This window comes from Lagopus muta, chromosome 14 (genome assembly GCF_023343835.1).
Source record: "Lagopus muta isolate bLagMut1 chromosome 14, bLagMut1 primary, whole genome shotgun sequence".
Lineage (NCBI taxonomy): Eukaryota > Metazoa > Chordata > Aves > Galliformes > Phasianidae > Lagopus > Lagopus muta.
The window spans coordinates 4,693,902-4,717,495 of record NC_064446.1 but is presented as its reverse complement, the minus strand read 5'-3'; the positions used below and the strand labels follow the sequence as shown (position 1 = coordinate 4,717,495).

The following is a 23,594-nucleotide window of genomic DNA, read 5'->3' as shown; positions in this document are numbered from 1 at the left end:
CTGTTAGTGAGCAGGAATAATAATGTGGACCCTATGAAGGGTGGCAGATGTGGTCTTCTGAAAGTACACCAGTCTCCAAGGCTGCCAGAGCATAAGCAAAGTGTATGACAAAGTTCAGCAGAGCAGAAGAGGAATTCTTTCTACTTGCTGTGATCGTGTTGATGATGATGGTATGAGTTGCTATGTTCAGAGTTACTTGGTGAGCTGTATTATACACCATCAGAGATGACTGTTGCATTGATGCAGGAATACATGCCAGTGGGTTCTTTGCTTAACGCTGGGAACTAACAGCTCTTCATTTCATTTCAGTTATAATTTGCTTTTGATTCTGAAAACAACACATCTTGCGAAGCTGTGCCCATGGGAATGTGAAAATGTGCCTACGTTTCTGGGTGTATCAGAGTAGCAGAGAGACGTTTCTTAATTCCACCCGCAGGGCCAGATTGCTTGGCTGCAGCTGAGGCAGAGCAGTGGTCTTAAGCAGATGGTTCCTTTGCAGAATTTCTTTCAGCACAATAGAAATATGCAATCCTGGCCAACAGTCCCGGTGCTGATTTTGTTTCAGATGCTGTTTTGCTGGACTCCTGGAAGCTCATACAAATTCAGGAGCTTCCTTCCTCTTCACTAAATAGAGCTCATTATTACCTCAGCATCTTCAGCGTAACTGAAGTTCAAGAAGTGTCATAGCAGCTTCTGCAGACAAACCCTCATTTCCTGGCCTCTTACATTATTGTAGTTCTGGGAATTTGTTTTGCACCAGCAGTCAATCTGTTTTACCTGTTTTTCACTTGGGTCCTAGGTATTAGCAGTAGGTAATTTTGGAGTGTAAGTTCACAGAAGAATTAATATGTGAGATAGTAATGCATAATACTGATTGATTTATTTTTTCAATTCTGAATTAATAAGAAATGCCTGGTCATATGAATAACAAACTTACGTGGAGAAAAATGTCCATCATTAAAAAATTGTTAATTATCATCTTTTTTTTTTTTTTTTTTTTTTTTTTTTTTTTTTTTTTTTAGCAGAAAATCAGCGGAATACATTTTTGAATGCTTACATATATTTATTTTCTTTATTGAGTGATTACACAGTGATACCATACAGCTCATTGGAATTCTGAGTCAACTGTGAAGATCTCTAGTGATACGAAAACAGAAAAATGAGTTAGATTTAAAGATAAGGAAAGCTTTATCTGAAGTGGAGAGGTACCGGGAGAGCAGCGAAGGAGAAAGCTCTTTAACCATCGTGGTGATATTTGTTCCTTGTAATTAATTTGAGATTATCCAGATTGTTCTGGTAGTTTTTTATGGATGTGTTGGAATGGTTATTTTGCCAGATATTTTTCAAGCATATTATCAGGACACATTTTGCAGCCATCTCTGTTATAAAGGCACACAATCAAAGGACTGAAGTAATTGCTATTTAAACGTGATGTCTGTAGCAGGACGCTGGCAGTAGCCAGATTTAATTTTGACTGTTTTGAATTTTGACCCTGATGTGGCAGAGCAGCCTATAAACCCCAAGTTTTCTCGTCTCAGCGTAGGTGCAGTTCTGCTGCATCGCTGACACTGCTTGACGTAATTTAAATTAAAGGCTGGATGGGCATGTCGTATCAGCTGCCACCTTGAGGCTGACCTCCAGCTCAAAGATGAGGCCAACTGACAAGTGGGGGAGTTTGCCTTGCTGTTGTCGTGTATCGCCTGTCTGATAGCTTCAAAGGCAAACATACTGGAGCTCTAAAACAGTCTTTTCAGATGTATATGCCAAAATAGTAATTCGACTGGGTAAATAACACAGCAGTTTAAATGAATAAAAGTGTTATTTAGTTGATAAATATATGTTTGACTGAGAGATTGAAATGACTCCCCTGGGTAAGGAGAAGAAGTACGCTTTTAAAACTCTCTTTTTGCTGATGTTTATAGGGAGGAAATCACAGGGGAAAAAATCAAGTATCCATAGACTTACAGAATAAACAAAACTCTAAGACAGCCACCCGCAGCAGAGAGAATGATTTGGGGGTTTATTTGCTCATGGTAATGTGAGTTGTTTGGTTTGGTCTTTCTTCTCAAATTTGTCAGTCTGTCACATCTGTAACTTCACTTAACTGCAGTTTATGTTCTTTGAACGTGATCTGCAGTGGTCCATCAAAATGGAAAAGCTTCTAAAAATAGCTGGAGGGAGTGAATCAGGTGGAAAGATGCATGCTCTGCATTAGGAGGTGAAGACTGAAGGAAGCTATAAAAGAGGTTTACTTTAAGAGTCTCTAGAGACAAAGTTTTTAAGTGAAGCTGTTAGCGCCGCAAAGCTGCTGTAAATGTAAAGCTAGGATGACGGTGTTCTGCTCCTGGAGTTTTAAAGAAATGAACTGAAGTCAGTTGGCTAAGATCTGGTTCAGTGGCCACGTGTACTTTGCGTTTCCTTCCTTTATTTCTAATTTGAGGTGTAAGGAACATGATGCAGCCAATGGCGAGAGCCTTCCTATGCTGTTTTTTATGTGACCGAATTATTGTTGAAAGTGAGTTTTTAATAGATGATGATTAATATTTGCTTTACAAGTATTGATCTTAGAGTGTCACGATGATGACCAGCTCAGTGCACTGGCTGTGACAAAGCAAGAAGTCCTGCCAAAATGCTTGTGTCTTTTTTGTGTTTTGTAACAATGGGAGAATAATTCAGCAGGAATTTATGAAAATACATTCAATAATGCATACTCACTTGAGCTATGCTTGCTTGCTGGACTTAAACCTTCCCTACAAATTAGTTGAAAATATTTTGACATGACTCCAAACATTTGTAAGTCTTACAACTTCAGCATTATAACCAAGAGCCATAAAAACAGGAATTCTTGCATTAAATTCTTAAAATTAAAAATAAGGGTCTCTTTCACCATGCCAGACAGAAGGCAGCAGCTAAATTTCACATACGTATGGCATGGGCTGGATGCAGAGCAGAGATATGCATTACTCCAAAAATGAAGACTTGAAACTAAAGAGTCATTCATCCATTCCATTCTTTGTTCTTTTTTTTTTGAGGGGTTAAGTGTATCTTCATCACGTGTCTGTCACTTGATAAATGCTCATGTAACTCACTTTTAAAATTCTCTACTGAGTTGAACTCCTCCAGCTGTCACAGTCCTTAGGAATTGCTAAGTGGAGTCTTGAAACACTGAAATATTCTGGAAGGAATGGTTTGGACAAGTGGAAAGTAGGTCACCTTTGTAGTACAGCAAGAAAATAACATCTATGGGGAGGTGCTTCTGAAAATAATGCCAAACCAAACTGAATAATTGCAGTAGTTTTAGGAGTCTGAGTCATGTTTTTAGGCTGATTATTCTTTATTAGTTTGCTGGTCTTAACTGCCATTTTAAGCAATTTTTACACTAAAGCTTAATTATCTTCATGAGAAAAATAAATTGCCATTTTGCCATTTAAAATTTTTTTTTGTAGGTTTGACATTCAATATATTATCACCTGTGAGGTGTGCATCAAAGTAGTGTGAATGTAACTCTGGTTCTCTTGATGACTAGAATATTCTCTTCTAAGCTTGGTTGATGTATTACGAGGTTAGATCCTCCTGGAAAATAGCCTTTCTCTGTTAGAAACACAGAACAGAATTTGTAAATACAGAGGAGGCTTAGGCTAAATTCAACCACAACTACTAAAACTCGAGCCTCTATTGAAGATCTGCCTTTTAATGATAGGAAGTAAACTTATTTGCAAAGTAAGTGAATATACAAGCGCTGCTCCAAAAGTATTGCCTCCTGCTTTATTATGTAGGCTAAAGTGTGCTGACCAAAACATGCAAATCAGATACAGCATAAGGTCATTATAACCCCATGTCAATTTTAAAGTGTTCAAACAAGGATTCATTTCTGTGTCATAAGCTGTTGTGCTGTTTGGTAGCTGGCTCAGGACTTAGCAGCTCTGATTAGATATACAGTGTTTATGAGGTGAGGTAAATGTAACTATAAGCTTCTTTTATTTTTTACCTGCTTGGAGCATTGGATTTGTGCTGCTGACACAAACCATATCTCTGACTGTACAGGACCACTTTCCATTGAATGTTAGAGTTGGATCAATAAAGTATTGCTTCAAAAGAACTGAAACAACAAGCAGATTCCACTGCAGGGGCTGGAGGGGAGGTGGAGGGAATGGCTGTTAAGGTGAGGCAGAGTTGAGCTACAGATTCACACCTGCTTTACATCTGGCTCGGTAGATTACATCTGTCAAAGATTTGCACTGGAGTTGATGGACTGAAGTGACTTTGTTGCAGTCATGAAATCAACTGAATTGAAAATACACAGTTCAGATTATTCATTGATGAGTGAACAGGTTTAGAATATTGGAAGAGGTGCTGGTGTATTGATCTTTTCACCTTTACTCCTTATGCAGCCTTTATCATAACAGTAATGCTTATTGTCATGCTACCTGTAAATAGCTTTTTCATTGAAGGCTTCTCTTCAACTGCACATGTTCTTAGAAAGAGGCAGGAATAACTAATTAGTCAGCAACTAATTCTCCTTTCTTTGCAGGCTGTCTCTGCATCTCTTTCATTGCTTTAAGAGCTGTAATGATAAATATATGTTTGATTGATCCGTTAGCACAGAAAATGAAAAAAGAAAATTTACCAAGAACTGGGTAGCAGTTGGTGTTCAAATCATTCTTTTACCACTTGAAGACACTGCCAACGTATCTGTTTCATTATGTACAAGTGTAAGCGCTGCTAACAGATCATTTGGAACCAGAAATGAAGCAGTGCTATTGCAGCTCTCTCAATTAAGGATAGCCAGTGCAGAAAAGCTGTTATGTTATGTACTTACCTGCTGGAATTATATGTTACTGTGTGCCATCCTGTTACGTTCACACAGTGCTGGAAAACATTTCAGCAGTAGCTTGCCACATATGGAAATTGATGTTTCACCATGACAAAGACATGAAGTAAACAGCTGAGCTTTTAACAAATCCTGAGGTATTGGTACCATCCAGTATGCATCAGTAGAGATATTAATGACCCCTTTAGACTTCTGTGATGGCAACAGAAATTTGTCTTTTTCTGGCCTTTTTAGTATCTGTTATAATAATTAAAATACGGACTTATTACCAGGTTGCTTGAGGATACAAGACACAAAATGAAATGTTGTATGCTGTAGCTTGAAAGCACTGCTAACTCTTCACCTATCACACTCCGTGTTTAAAATGTGTAACCTCAGAACCATCCTGATCACTGCCAAGCAGACGAGATTCACACCAAGTTTTGAAGGCTGTTTCAGGGGCTGGAAGCCAGAGCACTCAACCAGAAGGGCCTTGTATCTTGGCTTCAATAATGCATGCTGAAGAACCATCAAAAGATGGATTTTAGCTAACCCTGCAACTATCTGTGGGGAAGAAAGAGACCTATAGATAGACAGTCTCACTGCTTCAGACAGAGAATTAAAAGGCAGTGAATTGAGTTACACTAACTTTCTTTAAAGAATAAGAAGACACATGTTACAGTACAGAAACTGTTCTCTAAATCCTCTTCTGTGCATTTCATTTCTTCTACCAACTCTATTGTCTGTGAACGGGGATTTATTGGACTGCTTTGCTATATAAAGCAATAGTAATAAAATTTGCAATCAGTTCATTAAGATTGAAATTACACCTTCAGTTCACCTTTCTGAAATTTGCTATGCTGGTTGCATAGAAGACAGCTGAAAAGCGCAAAAGGAGATTGCAGTGTGCTTAAATGAGTCTCTAAGCAGTCACAGAATTGAAGGCTCAGAGGAATTAGAAGATTGCAGATGCTCCACAGAAACAGGTTCAAAGCCTTCTTTCTTAGCATATATGGACCAAATTCTTCCTTTTTTTATTGAACCAGCAACAGATTGGATGAAATTAGCAAAGTCACAGTTCGATTTAAACAGCAGCATTGCTGCAGATGTTATTCTTGAATGCCACTGCTAAAAGTGCCTTTATTAAAAGCAGTTATCTCATTTGATTTACAGTTGATTTATATTTGTTTTTATTTTATAGGACCGTGGGTCACTAGGAATAGCAGCATAGATAGTGGGGAAACAGAAGTTGGCCGCAAGGTCACCCAGGAAGTGCCCCCTGGAGTTTTTTGGAGGTCTCAGATCCATATCAGCCAGCCACAGTTCCTGAAGTTCAACATATCCCTGGGGAAGGATGCTCTTTTTGGTGTTTATATAAGAAGAGGACTCCCACCATCGCATGCACAGGTACTTTATCCATGTATTTCTTGGCTGTACATAGGAAAATTCAGAAGTTGGGAGAATTTGTGGGTTCACGTTTGAGCTTTTGGAGCTTAAGCTTAGGGATTCTGTGTGGTATTTTGGGGATGACTCAATTTTTGATATTTGCCCTGATATTAAGATTTCTAGGTTATTACACACCTTAACAATATTTTGATGAATGAAATAACCAAGTATGATGTTCTTGCTAGTCAGGTTTATAAAATTACTTTCAGTTTGGCATGAAAGGTCTTAAATCTCTGAGGAAACTATGGAATCGGTTGCAGTAAACCTATGTAGTTAAACGTCCATCAAAAATGATAAAGTCAAGGTGGTCAGATTCACAATATCAAAACACTATATGCAGTTGGAATGCAGCACAGCTAGATCTGATAACACATCATTTTAGGCCTTTGTAGAAGTTTCAGACTCCACAGGATTTTGACAGTATTGCTGAGCACACAAAAGGTTTGAGCATCACTGCTACCCAACCATATTAGAAGACAGAACACGGTGGCCATGTCTGGAAAGCTTTAATTTTACTATTTTTCCTCAAAGGTAGTATTTAGGCTTAACATCTCACTAAGACTTCGGGCAGGTCTTGCAGCTTGGAATCCCAGTTCTTAATTTCTAACTGTCTGCAAGATGAAAACTCTGCACCACCGCTTTTTTTGCATTGACTTTGTAGTACATAATTAAGGGTGTAGATAAAGATAGCCTTATAGTAGGACCAAATTTATGTATCTTTTTCCTCTAGGCTGTGCAGTGGTGTTTAGATTTCTTTTGCTGTAATAATAAAGTGGCATGCTTTGTTTTGCAAAGAGGAAAAAATACATTTAAAGACATTAATGTGAATAGAAAGATTCTCATTTATTTAGATTAGAACTGTAATGAGCAATAATATTTTGCAGTTGCACGTACTGAAAGGAAAGAGCCTCCATTGTTTTTAGAGAACAAGGACAGGAGAAATAGGAACCAGCTTTTGGAAAGGAACCTTTACTTCATGCATATCCTTGCTGCTGAAAATCAGTTCTTCATTAAAAAAATCACCAGCTACACTTAAATGCTTGATTTAGTTTATGATTTCCAAAGATCAAATTTAGAACTTTGAGGAAAAGCCTTTTCAACATTCGTAGATGCCTTGTCCAGGTTTGCAAAGGACTGATAGTATGTTTTCATTTGGCAAAGCAGACTGCAGTTACATAAATAATTAAGCCAAGTGCAGAGACTTCAACATAATTGCATTGTCATACAAAGAAAGTGTTTTCATATTGCTTGCAAGGAGGTATCAGCCCTGAGAGAACAGCATCCATGTGCATGCACAAAGTCATGATAGAAGGAGTATCTGAGGAAAACTACACCTATGTTAACTGAATTTGGGATCTACTTATTATGGAACTAGTCTGCATTGGCTCTTATTTCCTGGCTGTTATTCTTGCCTGAAGTCTGAATTGAAATCCAAAATTTTTAAGCTGATTTGGGTAGAATTGAGAGAAAAGGTTTACATAGATTTAAGACTTCTGCTTTTAAGAATTGGTGAGCAAGTAGCTTTACAATTATTCAAACTCCATTGGCTTCTCATATGCTGTTAAGAATTCTTCTACGAGTTACCAAGTGTTTGTATGAATCTGATATCCAGATATGTCTGACTGGTAAGAAATGAAGACCAGCAGACCACAAATGAAGGAGAAGGGCGAGTGGTTTGTTTTCCATACAGCCAAGGGCTAGTATATAACATCCTGAAGTTCTGTACAAAGATCAGATAAACTGGGAACATTTTTATATAATGTTGAGCAATTTTCAGCCATTTTCAGACATCCATCCATCACAGAAGATATCCACTGAGAATATGATCCAAGGCTGGGACCTTTCTGGAGGATGTTTTGATTTTTTTGGCACTTGTGTTTCGATGCGTTGTCACTGGCCAGATAATGTCTATGGATCATAAGCTGCACATGAGGCAATGACATAATTCATTGAGCATGTCTCATCAGTGCAGAATTTTGGTGCTCTCTTCCCATATCATGCCACCATGGAAAATCACCCAGCAATTTAGATGATGAAAACAAACAAAAGTATAAATCATGAAGTAAAACTAGCTTAGGGCAACCAAAGCTCCAAAATGACCGTCAAGATTTTATGTAATTACAAGTTAATTATAATTGTCTAACTATCACATAGTGGAGGTAAGAAAAATAAGTGGTAGTACAAAATAAATACAGTTTGTACTTCAAGCCGAACATTAATTTCTATTGCACTGTGTTCAGCTATATTTGTTCCAGATCTCATTATAATGTTCTTGTCTGAGAAGCTAGGATCAAGCAGAGTTCCATTCTTTCCTTTGCTAAACCTTTTGAGCACTGGATATAAATTTCATAACCTTTCTGATAAATTAAATAATGAGAAATACCAACTGTGTTTCCAACTTAGCTTGAATCCTCCTTAGAGAACCTCATTTCCAGCCTTTAGATAGTGGAAGCAGTTCCAACCTTCTTCCATAACAGCATAATGAAATCGTATATTCGTGCAAGTTCTTGGTGCTTTTCAGTGGGAATAATACAGCAGAAGATTGCTATATCAAAATCCACCCAAAATGCTCCCAGGAAAAAGAAAAGCAAGCTGTTACACACTGGATTTGGTAAAAGGATGACCTGTTCTGACAGAAAGAAACAGAATGGTTTTGTATTAATGAAAATAGTCTGAAGTTAACACCAGGCAATATTTTAGAATTGAAATTTGAAATCCTTGTTTCTGCAAGTTAGGGACGTGAACTGTAAAGCAGAGAACAGCTTGACTTGACAGTTCATCATGATCAGTGCTGGTATGTCAAGCCTAGCAAAATCCTTTGTGGGAATAAGTCAATAATCAGCAAATTAGATACATGATTAACCTGAGACAACAAGATGCAGTTCCTGTCTGTGGGCCCTGCTGAGATTTAACCTTCTCAGTAGAAGTGTTTAGCAGATATTCCAGATGCGTAGTTCAGTCAGTCAAACTGATGTAGCTGTAAACTTCTCTAGAAGCAGTTGTGTGCCATGTGCATGGGGAATGGAGCTCTAGAGGAGAGAGGAAATATTCTGAGTGGCAAGCAGACTAGAAAAAGAAACGCATTGCTTTCAAAGAAAATTCTTCCAATCTATGTAGTACTGCATAGAACTAGAAAAATGTGCAGTACAGGCTTGATCGTAGAAGACAGTATTAATAAAACTGATAATGTATGGAAAATGAACTGTAAATGTCAAACAGTGCATGAAGTCATCCTGCAGAGATTACAGCAATTATGTTACTACACGTTGTTAAAGTATTCCCAATGATGCATGAAATAAAGTAACCATATAGAAGCATCCCTACCATGTCTGGAGAAGGCAGTGCATGGAGTTGTTTTGCCTCCGTTTGCAGCAGTGTTTTCTATTTAATGAAAACCATTTTGATTTAGAACTGTCTTTAGTTGAAACAGTGGGAATAGCTGAAGAGCTTCAGTATTACCTTGCTTCCCAGCCACTACTGCGGCTGGAAAGTGATCTGTTCATTTCAGAGCTCGGTGATGGTGGCTGTGCTGTTGTAGTGAATGCTGTGTTGCACTGCACCCATTGTGTTCTGTCACAGTCAAGATGCACGTTTAAATGCTGAAATGAACGCCTTGGCTGTTGGCTGTGTGGGTCAGATGTTTCATGGGTGTATTTTAATGAATAATTATCAACTGGATTTGATAAAGAACTAATTTTAAAGCACTCTGCAAACAAGTTTCCCTGACATTTGTTTTATTATTGGCTTTCTAGCTCTTACAGGGCTTTAGCAAAATAAGATGAATGCTAGCCACAATGCCAGATATGCTTTTTTCTTCTTCTTTTTCATTTCTCTTTTTTTTTTTTTTTTTCTCCATCTGAAGACACATCCATTATTAAGACAAGAGCTCTAATAGTTCTTTCTATTCAGCTCCTATTTTCAAAGACTGTTAATGATTTTGTGGTAGTATGCAAGTGGTTTCAAATCTAAGAAAAGACGATGTTCCAGTGCCTGAGAGCTGTTTGCTTCTTGATGCTTTCACAACTCGTTCTCTTCTGGCAGGCAGCTGTTCTCAACAGATCTTATGAACGGATGTGTGGCATTGTGCAGAGGATGCATTGTGGATGATGCTGTGCATTGTAGTTGCTATCGTACATGCTCTGTTCCTAAACTGTTTTTCTGACTCCTCGTGGTTACTGGAAAAAGAAAGACCTTATTAGCCTGTTAATAAAATGCATCAGAGAAAGATAGAAGAACTGAAGGAAGAAATCATAAAAACAAATTGCCCAGCAAGAACTTAGCGTGAGATTTAGGTTTGTGAATAAAAGTATGCAGTAGGGTTTTGGTGTGCTGTGTAGTAAAATAAATGAACAATCATGGAAAGTGTGAATTTAGAATTTGTTTGAAGAAGTAGCCTTCTTTATATGGAGCTTTAATCCTTGTAAATACTCTCCCCTGCAAAACTGAACGGTGAGGATGTCATCATTTGTGATTTCTGGTGCATTTTGTTTCTGGCCAGATTTTAGTTGTTTTTAGTGTGATTTTCTGAATGAAGCCGCAAAATATAAAGGATCATTAAAAAAAAAAAAAAAAGCCAGTGAAAATTAATAACTGCTTCAGAGCTGATTTTGATAGTTGACTAGATCCATTTCCTAGTGCGTGCAATTCAGTTTTCCTCAGTAGTTGTTCTTGTTAGATTAAAAAATTACACAGTGGCTTCTTAACGATCATGAAAGTATTTATTTTGTTTCCTAGCTGTGTCTTCTAATCTGTGCATATTTGTCAGTAGGTAGCTTTAAAACAAAAGTGATATCTTTGGAACAGTGTTATATAATGGTAATTAATCATGAAAGTGGAGTAAATCAGAAAATCAACAGGGCAGCGAGAAACAAAATGATGATCCAGCCAACCATAGAGAGAAATCAAATCTGGTTATGACCTTCTGAGTGACCTTTTGGTCAGGGATTTTAGATTTTGGGGTGCACCCAGTACTTCCATTAAGATTGTACATGCAGGCAAGCAGCAGCAAATGAATTATCTTCTTTCTTTTTCTCACAGTCCTGAGGAATCCAGAGAGGGATAAACATTTATTGTTATATTCTACATCAGTTTGCGGTGGTGCTTCACAAGTCATAAAGTTATTGATGTTTAGTCATTACACTTTTGCCTGAGCATGAAATAGTTCTTCACGGTTTAATTGAAGAGTCTCTACAGTGTGTAGTTAAAATTATTGCCTTATGGGGAGCCATGCCAAGAGACCTGCTCTCTCTAGGTCACACCTGTCATTGTGAAAAGAGATTCTGCAGCTAAAACTACTTCAGGCAGTTTCAGCCTGAGTACTATTCCCCTTCGATCTTGCCAACTGCTGAGCCTTCTCTGCTATATGAGGTAGAATCAGCATCAAACAGAGGGGAGGCAGAGGAACCTGCCAGCATAAGCAGAGATGAACAGCATGTTGCCAGTGAGAAATGTCAGCTTTTATTGCTACTTCCCTAGCTGACCCTTTGTGAACGATTGTTCTGAGGAACAAGATTTCTTTTTCCCAAGATGTTGCCCAAGTAATAACATTTCCCAAAGAGGTGATGAGTCTGTCCTTAACCTCTGACTGCTAGACAGTAGGTTTTAGTAATATTTCCAAATGTCATTGATTTAAGAGATAGATACATGTGTGTTTGGCACCTCGGATGCTCTGAGAGTTTCTGACACGCCAGAATTCTCTACACCTCTGGTGTGCATTGGCTTAAATGCATTAATTTACCTGATTTATCTTCTTTGGTGAAAATCCTGTGTGAAAAAAGGCTCAATAAGAGGCAATTAGATTTTAACAGTTTGGTGAAACTTTTTATTTCACATCACTTATTCTTTTGCCATGAGTAAAGGCATTGGGAAGAGTGACTAATGCACTTACTGTGGCAGTAGCCTTCAACAACGTAGATACAGGCTCCAACTTGTGCTGTCACAGATTTCCTTTGTGGCTGCATACTGATGTCATGGTTTCATGTATTTAAAAAGAAAGTACTAGTACCTCCATACTTTTGCCTTTGTTGTAATGCTAAGTCTGTTGAGTGCTTTATTGCTCCTATTATAATCACTACACAATTTCAAAACAGAAAGGTCAGCTTTTATATCACTGCTTGAAATAGATGTGCAGTATGTCACTAACTCATTAAATCAGTCCAACCTTCTGTCTTTTCTACAAGAAGGGATAATCTTCGTTATTTTATTGCATATTGTGTATTATTTGCTAGAACTCAATGTTAAGGAGCGCAATTCGATGTACAAGACAGCCCTTATGGATCTTTTTTGGATGGAGGTTGACAGTTTTCTGTTTAAAATAAAACAAAGTGAATGTTTATGCTTTCTTAGAAGTGCCACAAGCACAGGCTGTACATGCTGGAGATAACAGAAGGAAGTGCAATGAAACTACTGGCCAGCAAGCATGTACTTTCACTATATTTTATTGAACATATCTCTTTCTTTAGATATGTCTGTCTCTATCTACTCATAGATAGATAAATGTGTCTAAAACAAGTTGTATTTTCATAGGGGACTTGTTATGCAGCTATGAAAAGATGAGATATTTTTTCTTGTTTCCTAAGGACTTCCCTTAGATAGGGGCCATGAGAGCTGGGAAGCTGAGCGTAGCATCAGATTGAGAACATGAGAATCACAAAGCTTAAAGACAGAATAGGAAAAAAATATATATATATTAAAAAAAAAAAAAAAAAAAAAAAAAAAAAAGAAAAGAAAGAAAGAGTATTAGGAGTTCTGGTACAGCTGCTTTGCTATGCAGAGTTATTCCCTATTGTAGATTAACCAATATTTCTTCTAGTCTTTGTTTAATTGTGTGATGCAGTGGCATCTCCACTGGGAGGCTATTACTGAGCTTAATAGATGGGAAGCTTATCTGACATTCATCTTAAATTTCTTTCTTTCTTTTTTTAGCTTCATACCGTTAATGGTGCCATCCCTCTTATACTCTAAATAATCACTTGCTATGCTTCATTTGTCTTCCAAAGATTAATGTAATTTTCCAAAGCATCCAAACAGAAATTCTCAGTTTTCCTTAATAGAAGTTCAATGCCTTCAGCTACCTGATTTGTGTTATTCCTTTTCCATGCTCTCTCTGGTTCTTGTATCCTCTTACCCGATTGTTCTGCATATCAACTCAGGTAAGCAAACTGCTCTGTGATGTCAAACTTTCACAGTGTGTTTTAATTGGATACTAACTTACATTGTGTTAGACAGACCCATTTTTTGTTTGTGCTTTCCTGTTTGTTTTTGCATTCTGGGGTTGTCCATTCAATTATATGTCTGAAGGTGCATCTGACATATTTGTACATCTTGCAGCAATAAATTGTGGCAGGTGATTGCTAAGGAAAGGGTGCTTCTCTCACATGTTAAGGTTTTCCAGCTTTGAAAGCTCTGTAGGAACCTAAAATTTTGTGAAGAGTCAAAGCATTGATTTTAACTTCTTTCTCAAAACTCGATTGGTCAAGAAATACTGCTGGTACATTTTTAATCACCTGTGCAGAGGAAAGATGCACAGTTCTGTGTCAGTTTTTAGGAAAACAGTCACGAAATTCTGTGAGTTCAAGGGGAACCCAGTAGAAATTAGCTTCACATTAACCTGTCTTCCAGAAATACCATTTTATGATGTTTCTAATACAAGACTATGTGAGATTTTGAGATATCATTCTGCATTCTGGTCTGTTTGTTTGGGGTTTTGTTTTTTTGTTTTCTTTTTTTGTTTTCTTTTTCCTATACTGCAGTATGATTTCATGGAACGCTTGGATGGGAAAGAGAAATGGAGTGTGGTGGAATCCCCACGGGAACGGCGAAGCATTCAGACTCTTGTTCAGAATGAAGCTGTGTTTGTTCAGTACTTGGATGTGGGTTTGTGGCACCTGGCGTTTTACAATGATGGCAAGGACAAAGAAGTAGTCTCCTTCAGTACAGTTATTTTGGGTAGGTATTTCCAGAAACTGGGCATTTCTTCTCTTTATTGATACGTTCTCATACTTAAAGTCATGATACTCTCATTCAGTCTTTAGTAATCAGCCTTTTTTTGTCCTTGTGTTGTTGTGCATTTTTTCTTAACGCTAATCTCAAATGGGTCCAGTGGGGTATTGATTTTTTCATTATTTTTCTTTTAAGATTTTTGCATTCCTGTAGTTCTTGAGGTTAGTTCTGAGAAACAAAACTTCATTCTCCAGCTGATGTTCCTCTCCCTTTTCACAGTCATTTTTTATACCTATTTGCTTCTCCAAAGACCTTTCTTTGTAAACCAACAGGACACTGCATTCAACAAGAGAGCTGTTTAATCTTTGCAGAAAGATGGTACAGAATGCTGACAACTAAGAATGAGGTTGTTTGCAGTCACCTCAGAGGTGAACTAAGCTCATTAATTAGGTGTATGCCGTATTACAGCTAGCTGCTCACCTAGTGGTGAGCATCTAGCTGGTCTTCATCTCAACATGATGGAATAAATAGCAGAAGAGCATCCAACCTATCATCTGAGATGCTTTCAGTTTTGTTACAAGATTAATTTTGGCTTTAATTGAAAGCCAAACTGAACATAAGCTCTCCAAGCTTTGTCAGAAGATGTGTTGATCTCTGGAGCATTTCATGAGCTGTGAAAGTCTTATCACAGTAACATCAAAAACTGAGATAGTCTACATGCTATTCCATCCTGGCTGGTGAAGTGTTAAGTGACTCTATATTGCACAAATGTATTAGTTTTGAGAAAGAGAAATTGAAAGAAGTTGAACTGAGTGAGTCTGATGAAAAATAAATTGGAGGTCTTTTCCAGCCGTGTGTGATTGATGATATGAAGCTTTTTCTTCCTTTTACATTATTATAAAATTTAGTTTCTTAGCTGAAGTCCCAGAGGGTGGGGGAGGATAACCAATACTGTGGTATTAAGTAGGAACCTAACTGTTCATGTGAACTTCAGTTGGGATGAGAAAACATTTTGGATTCTGTAGTTCATGTGTGGTTTTGAAAGGGTTACTAGGTGCTGTGCATAATGTTTTATGTATTTGTGTATCTGCCATAGAAGGCATTTTCTGCTTCTTCGAAAACAATTGTGCTTATATCTTGGTATGCTGCTACTGTGGCTTCTTAGAAACTCTTCAGCTATGATCAGCTGTCCTTAAAAGGGCTGGCTAGCCTGGACTACAGCTTTCAAGAGTATCAAAGGTCTAATGGACAGGTAGACCATATGATAGTGCAATAATAGTGATTGGACTGAAATACAGAGAAAAATATAGTGTTTTATCCAGTTCACAGGTTATTCTACACACACCCAGTATCAGATGTTTCATAATCAAAAGATCAGAGAGAGATGAAGGCTTCTCTGATGTGAGAGGAGAAAAAATGACAGAAATGATGTTGGCTCTCAGGCAGTAGTAAGTTTGCCATGATTCTGAATACATAGAATTGTGTGCCGTGAAGCACAACAATGAATAAATCTATAGACAAACTACTTCATGAGACACATTGATGTTTTTGACCATTACACATTACAGTTCTCCTTTTCACTGTTTATAAGATTTATTTAAAGAGGACAAAATAAAGACATCTTTTTGAAATTTTGCTTCTTTGTATTATTCTTATTTTGTTATTATTATTACTATTATTTACTAAGTGTCCTGCAACTGTGATATTAGATTTACAGTTTTGCTTGACTCCTGTTCCTCTTTTCAGTTTGGCTGGACAGAAAAACACTCTGTATGGTACTAATAGTTCTAAATCCAAGATTTGTTTTCTGTGTCCTGCAGCTGCTCTTTGTTTGGTGTCTGGGACTGACATTTAATTTGGGACAGTGCAACCCACAACAGGGAATTATAGGGAAGAGTAACAACATTCCATTTATATTTTTGTTCCAGTAATTCAGTGTTGACAATATATTCCTATGAAATCCAACAGCTTTCAATTGAAAATAATTTAAGCATTAATTTCAAAATTGTTATTTAATTTCCGCTTTATATTGTGCAAAGCAAATGTATATGCCATCCAAAATAATAACAAACTGTGGAAAACATACAGGCTGGTACAGCTGAAATTTTATCATCAGGCTGATGTGCTTATGCTTCACAGATTATTGAAGTCACCAGCATTTCAGTTATTTAAGCCTGGAGTTAAACCTTGCCCTCTGGCTTTACAGACCTCTTTGTCATGTGCTTGCGTTGCTACTTGGACTTTTTTCGGGCTTTTTTTTAGGGTAATGTTTGCTGGAGCAAAAGAGCTGTTCTTTGTCAGGTGCAGCAGACATTTCTGTCAGCTTTCTTAACAAAGCTTTGAGTATCTGTGGAAAGAAAAGAAGACAGACTCCTTGGAATAATCAGTTCCACATGGAACAGTGGCTGTGCAAGATCAAAGTCAAATTGTAAAAGGGAGATTGTCAATTTTCCTGCTCAAGTATTATGTTTGAAATACAATATGAATTCAAGTATGACTATAATGATCATAAAAGAAGTTTTGGCTACCTGTTTGAGCAGAGGACTTGAGTGCTAGCAGTGAATTTGAGTGCTGGTGATGCTCAAAGACTTGCTACCTTTAGGCTATCACTAGTTCCAACACTTTCTCATGCTGCCATAAATGTTGGTAACTTTCTGCTTCCCCTGAAATTCGTGCTGTTAGCGTTATTAGTGTTCTCTGGTTGTCCACTTAGTACTCTCCCAAGTATTTAAGACAAAATAATGTTAAAAAAAAAACTAAGCAAATAATTTCCAGGTGAAATAGGAACCATTTAATGTGTCTGTGATGTTTGTATTTCAGATTCAGTGCAAGACTGTCCACGTAATTGTCATGGCAATGGCGAGTGTGTTTCTGGTGTCTGCCACTGTTTTCCTGGATTTCATGGAGCAGATTGTGCTAAAGGTATCGTTTTCCTATGTTTACAAATAAACACAGTGTGTCTTTGAGGTATATGGATCTACAGTGCCTACTAGTTAGCATGGATCCAAGCCAGATACAAGTTGATCAATATGCATTTTTTTCTTAGTTCTCTTAGTTAAGTGTGATCAGATGGAAGTATTGCCCCACTGCTTGCATAACTGCAACTTCTTTTTCTCAAAACCAGTATGCAGAAGTAGCAGAAAATTTCCTATTGTCTGTACGAGTGGACAAATAATGATCAATGCTTTCTGAGAATAATTAATCCACATGTATACAAAAGACCGATTATCTTCATTAATAGAATGTAATGTGTATTCTGGCTTTGCTGAGCCATGCTTCTAGTTCATTGTTGCTGTCTTGCATATGCAATTGCTCTTGACCAAAGGATGTTCACCTTTTCTTTTTAGGAAGCTAGAAGAACTTGGTGAAATCTTAAAATAAGCCTTTTCTTGAGTCTTGAGAGTTTGGAGTAGCTGTGTTAGGGGAAAAATTTATTAAGGATGGCCTCTAGTTTATAAAGCTATTGGTGCGTATGTTGCCTAAAATCAGTGGGTTGGTTGAATTCCCCAGTGTTCCTGAGCACCGTCATAACGTCACAGTTTGCTTCCTTAGTTTATGTAGCTTTAGGCCCACTGTAAGTATCAAATATTTACCATTGTTTTCCACAGGAATAGTGTTGTTAGTGTTAAAAGGTGAAAAGTGTGTCATTAAAAGCTGTTGAAATGCCTTGAATAGTATTATAAAACTGCTTGGTTTTGCTTAGATCATGATGCAGTGGTGAAGATAGTTCATTGTGGCCCCAATTCTTCCACTGTTGCAGTAGGATGGCAGCTGGCATACCTGTGCCTGTCTGTGAAATACTCCTTTAATAGCTGTTGTAAACATAGTGGAGGGAGTAACTTCTATTTTGTGTCCCTGTATTTGCCTCCTAGAAAGTGTCCAATTAGGAGGGGGGGGGGGAAAAGACCCCAGGGGCGTAGGGAAGTTAATGATATCTTAGTGGTAGCCTGACTCATTTTGGAGTGCTTAAAATGTGCATGGGGTTGGATTACTTGAGAGATTAAGACCCTTGGCAAATATACAGAGGAGACGTGTATATTACAAAATAAATGGTGTGAAAATGTGTGCTCTAAATACACGCTGACAGCTATATGCATTTCTGTGGCCTTAACCTGTGAAAGTATGCATGTAGTGACTGTGTGCTTCCCTGCCACTCCCTGCACATACATGGCCCTTAAATCAATTCATTTGCATTTTAAGTTGTGGAGGCTCCAGCTTTGTGTACCAAACCTCTGTGTAACGCTGTATTCTATGTTTGTGCTAGAAAACAGTCTATTCAGAGTGCATTAGATGAGTATCTTTTTATAGAGTATTTGTCAAACTCTGTCTGTTTCTACAACCCCTCAGAATTTTCTCTGTGGTTCCTGCTGTGTCCATTGCATTGTCTCTTTCTCCTCCAAAGCAGGTTTTGTGGAAGCTTCTTTCACCTCTCTTAGTATTTCTTTATCAGACATCGTGGTATTTCTAAAGAACTAAGAAGCCTAAAATACTGTGTAATGTGACAAAATGGATTTATTGTCCGAATTCTCGTGTGCATATGCAAGCACGCAGCTGCTCATCTACACACTGTAAGACATACCCAGAAACGTGAGGCTGAGTAAGTGTGTAAAGGGCTGCATGCCTCACCAGTGTCAGACCTGTACCTGTGCCCACAGGCTTTTTAGTGTGCTTGAATTCTGATTATACGTGAGAGCACTTTCAGAAGATGGAAATCAAAATCAGGATTGAATAGTAAGCGCATTAAAAGGAGATAGAAATTAAACCTACTGCAGCATATTAAATGTTTAAATACATTTACCATGTATTTACTGTGATGTTACATTTATATTTAAGTAGTATGGAAGTAGCATGTATGGAAAGATAATTATTTTACTTTCCATCTGATTTTTTTTTAATTTTTATTTTTGCTATATTCCTGGCAACACATTCTTTCATGTCTCAGTTCTCCACTGTAAGATGAGGGAAGACACAAACAGAGAAGTGTGGAGAGAAGATGACCAGGCCCCTTAAATAGCTGATATTACTTGCTTCGTGCTGTAGCACAGCAGCCTGAGAGCTTCACAGGAGGCATAACCCGAGTTTGGGAGGTGTGAAATGTGGTCATTTCTATAAGGTTCTACAGTTGCTGTTTGCTAGGGTGATCTTGAGGATAACAAAGACAGTAAATCTTGAGGGGAATCATCTGTATGCTTTGCAGATGGTGCACTGTTCCTCTCCCTGTTCCTTTAGCCAATCCATGTAGACCTAAAAGATTAAACTGAAGGGAATATATGAGAGAGAGCACAGATTTGACTTCAGATCCAATAGCTCCAGCAAAGTCCCACAGAAATGACTAGGAAGGTTGAACTTTTGGTCCAATGCGCAGGTTGAAATACCCTTCCATGTGTTGATTGAAGCAGAATAAATTTCACTCCGCCAAACATTCCAGCCAAATACTTGGGACTTTAATTCTCAGCCTTATCTGTGGAAGTAATTTATTCTCAGGTAGCCAGTCTCAACTGATTCACTTCAGCCTTGCTCAGACAAGATTCCCTTTGTAATCATGTGGAGTTTAGCCTGATTAAGAATTTCATCTAACACGCAGAAAAGGTGATATATTTTAATCTCATATGGTTAAAATATGACATTTAAAGAAAAGGAAACTCTCATAATCAAAAGATAATTTAGAGGATAGAGATGTATCCTAATCTAGAAATTGTGCATGGTTAAAGCCAGTGGAAGATTTGCTGCAAATTAAACTGCACTGCAGGTATCCTCTTGTGCATAAATAATTGGAAAAGTCATTGATAAAAAGGGATGCTACAGCCAAAGATCAATTAAACAATCAGATTTGCAGCTGTTATTGTTGGTTTGGTGTGTTGTCACTTCTTTATATTTGTTTCTATTTTTCTGTAATTTCCATGACATTGACATACCCACCCACATGTTTCAAAGATGTCCTTCTTACTTGGTGTTCCCACTGTTAATGTCTGGTAATAGTTTCCTCTTGTAACTGCCCAGTCTTGTGGTAAATCTGCAAGCCGGCGTCCTTCATTGTGTCCCGCTTTTCACCCCTTCTAGAGTTCAGTGTCACAGAGGTGAAGTGACTGTAACTTCATTTCATCTCGCAGTATTCTGGAGGTCATACAGCTCTTCCACGCCTTTAACCAAAATGCATCGAAAGACACTGTCATGTACAGTTTTGGGAATGTGCTCAGAGACACTTCAGATTGTGTACTTAAGAATTCTAGCATTTATATTGTAAGCATATTTATCTAAACTGAAAAGGTGAAACAAGTGCCATCGCATGGGGTTGCTGCATTAATACAATGAGCACAGTATGTTAAGAGATGGTGCGTGATTTGTAAACAGGAACAAAAATGAGTCGAGTGGCTTGTCAGCTGCCATGAAGTTGCCATTTAGTTGACACTGTTAGTGGGTTATGCAATGCAATAAAAAACGTGTTTAATATTTTAATCTAAATAGAGTGAAGGCTTTTGGATTTTTAAAACCATGTTTGATCGGTTGACTCTTTAATCTGATTTTAAGAACTCTAATGACTTAGATTTATGTTATACTCAGTTTTTTTTCCTGTTCTCCTTGTGTGGGTTTTTCATTATTTTATTTTCATTCTGTTTGTTTTTGGCTTACTGGCAAAGGACGGCGCCACTTTAATAAGTATAAAAAGAAGGGTAGGTTTTTAAATTTTCTTTTATTTCTTTTGCGACATCTATTTTGTTTGAAATAGTTGCTAAGCTGTAAAGTGCAGTCTATCTTTTTTAAAGTTCAGTGTAATGAGTTTGCTGTTTCTGATGATTGCCCAAACCATGATACGAATTCCTACCACTGCTGTTTTGTTATGTGTGTACTGTTAACTTATGTACAAAAATATTCAAAGCCCTCAATTATTAGGTAAGTAAGGTGTAATTGCTAGAAAAAGCAATGTTTGCTTCTTCATAGCTGGTATTGAAATACTGTTGCAATTTCGAATTTTAGTTACTGGGGACTCTTCTTGCTCTGAGGTTATTCGGAGCCATATTGTTTGGGCAATGAAATCTTAAGTGCATAAAGGAGTTTTTTGAATATTGAATACTCAAAACTATTCTTGAACCAGAATGAATGTCCAATGGCATAAGAGGTTCTGGGAGTGATCACTGTGGGAAAATAATGAATTTCAGAGTGTGCATTTCTGAATAATTCCATACTCAATTCATTGCTGTAGAACACGTGGTCAACATGAATGAATGCTGTCCAGCACACGCTGCTAATGCATAGCAATTAGCATCTCCTTTCTGCGAGTGATGAAAACAGTATTTGCCTTTGTAGTTTGGCTAGAAATTCTAAGAACTGAAAATAGCAAAAGCAGACAGAAGACCACTGGGCTTGGAAGGAAAAGGTGAGAGCTAGTTCTGAACAGCCTCTCTCCTTTGCCTGTCTTGCACATACTGTGTAGCCTGACAGAAAATGAGGGACCACTGTGGGTCTTCCAGGCCATAGTCAAACCTGGGTGAGTGTGTTTGTTTTATTCAAATGAATAGCAGCAAACTTAGAGAATAAATGATGATAGGCAAGGAATTAGGCTAAACATGGTGGTACCCCAAAACAGTTTGGTAAAGAAAAGAGGAACAGTAATATGGGAAAAATGCCATAATGCAGTTTAAAGGAGGAGATATGTGTAGACTGTCATAAGCATTGCTACTTGTTCAAACTAATCTGTTGTGGTTAGGACTGTACAAGTAAACTGAATGAAGACAAGCAGTGCCTACCTCCAAGAACTTACCATGTCAGTGTGAGTTTAAAGGGAATAATTGGCTACCAAGTGATATATGTGGCAATATAGAGGGGAAAAAAAGTATGATAGACAGTGTTATAGAATACTGGTAGTGTGACTGCTGTTATTTTTGGGAACACTGGTTAAAAGGCAATTTTAAAGGGGGGCTAATGGCAAACAGATACCCTGTTGGTAACGCGGGGAAAACGGTGCCTACAAACCAGATGAAGCACAGGAGAGAGCACACAGCAGCAGGCATGAGTGCAGCACAGTACACAGACATGAGTAGAGAAGGCTGAATTTATCCATGCTGTAGAACAAGATTTTGGTTTGCTCAAAGCTAACACAAAAATCCTTGCAAACAGATGCAATGCAGAAGAAATCTGTGAGACTTGGACAAAATTTGAGTGTGAGGTGAGGGAATGGGTGAGTCACAAAAATCATCCAGATGAGTGACCTAAATGACAGGCAGAGCAATGGCTTTGTCCACAGCACCAGAGAGAGAACATGGGAGGGCTGGGAACTATTAAGATGGAGAGAAAATAGAAAACAGAGCAATAGCATTATTGGCAAACATTTAATGTGTTCGCAATCATAGCATGTCTCATCAGTAACACTGTATGAATAAAAATAATTAAGCGTGCTTTTCTTTAGAAATACTGCTTTCATGACTTATCATCCACACACGCCTCTCCTCCTTTCTTGCAGCTGACAAAATCCAGCACATCCAGCATCTGTTCTAGTATCTCTTTTTGGGTGGGATTAGTTTTAGTTTTGCTGTGTGTTTGTGTGTGTGCACCAATTTTTGCCACTGCTGCACAGTCCTGTCTGCTCCCATCTCTCGTTTAGGGGTGGAGGTATCATTCTTATGCTCAGACAAATCTGTCTTGGCAGCATTCCTCTCCAGCAGTTCCCATCTCTTTAGATTCAGTACCTTAAAATACCTTTGTTATAAATTTCCATCTCCCTTTCCCAGTCTCATTCTTTATTAGCAGACATTTTTCATTTCTGGCAAACTGATTATGTTCTTGGTTGGCTTCCAACAAGTTCTGTGTACAGGGCAGTGCTTGTCCTGTATGCCCTGATCTGGTAGTTTTACATAGCTGCAATGTGCTCTGAAAAGAGTTCTGTGCTATTAACTGTGCCTAAAATCATTACAGAATAAATCAGTGGACATATAACCTATTTTGACAATGATTGACAGTCCTTCTATCTATCAGCTGCTAGCTCTCCTGCACAAAATGGTATAGTAGCTCAAAATCTACTGCTCTGATATTTTCTAATTGGCAATTTAAGCAAGAGCCAAGAACAGAAAGGGTTCCAGGCTGAGTTCTGTCTGATTGTTAGTGGTCATGGCTCTAAGGGGTTTGAGGTAGGCAGTCAGTAATGCAACAAGAGGAATACAGGAACTGTTGTTTCCGGCCTTCTGCTTTCCTCATCAATTCTCATAGACTTGGTTGAAGATTAGATATTTAAAAAAAAATGGACTGGAATGAGTGAACACCTATATTCTGCATACAGGTGTCGTTCACTTTCTGTTACAGCACAAGTCATTAAGCACCCTAGCATTTCATGCAGGATGCATATCATTGTGCATTATAGTTTCTAGCAAGCCAAAAATCCTTCTTCCAGAAGTCTTACGGTACT

At 37.9% G+C, this 23,594-nt stretch overlaps 1 protein-coding gene across 9 annotated transcripts in view; it reads left to right on the top strand.

Annotated features, from left to right (window-relative positions):
• The window catches only part of TENM2 (teneurin transmembrane protein 2), a 1,003,091-nt gene that overhangs the window by 886,445 nt on the left and 93,052 nt on the right, over positions 1–23,594 (top strand). For 5 of the 9 annotated variants that reach the window (XM_048960703.1, XM_048960704.1, XM_048960706.1 and 2 more), the window contains 4 exons: positions 6,012–6,217; positions 14,008–14,203; positions 17,018–17,119; positions 20,836–20,868. In XM_048960703.1, the coding sequence (XP_048816660.1) occupies positions 6,012–6,217; positions 14,008–14,203; positions 17,018–17,119; positions 20,836–20,868 (537 nt within the window). The remainder of the gene's footprint in view (positions 1–6,011; positions 6,218–14,007; positions 14,204–17,017; positions 17,120–20,835; positions 20,869–23,594) is intronic. The other 4 variants (XM_048960707.1, XM_048960710.1, XM_048960708.1 and 1 more) reach the window with 1 other exon arrangement.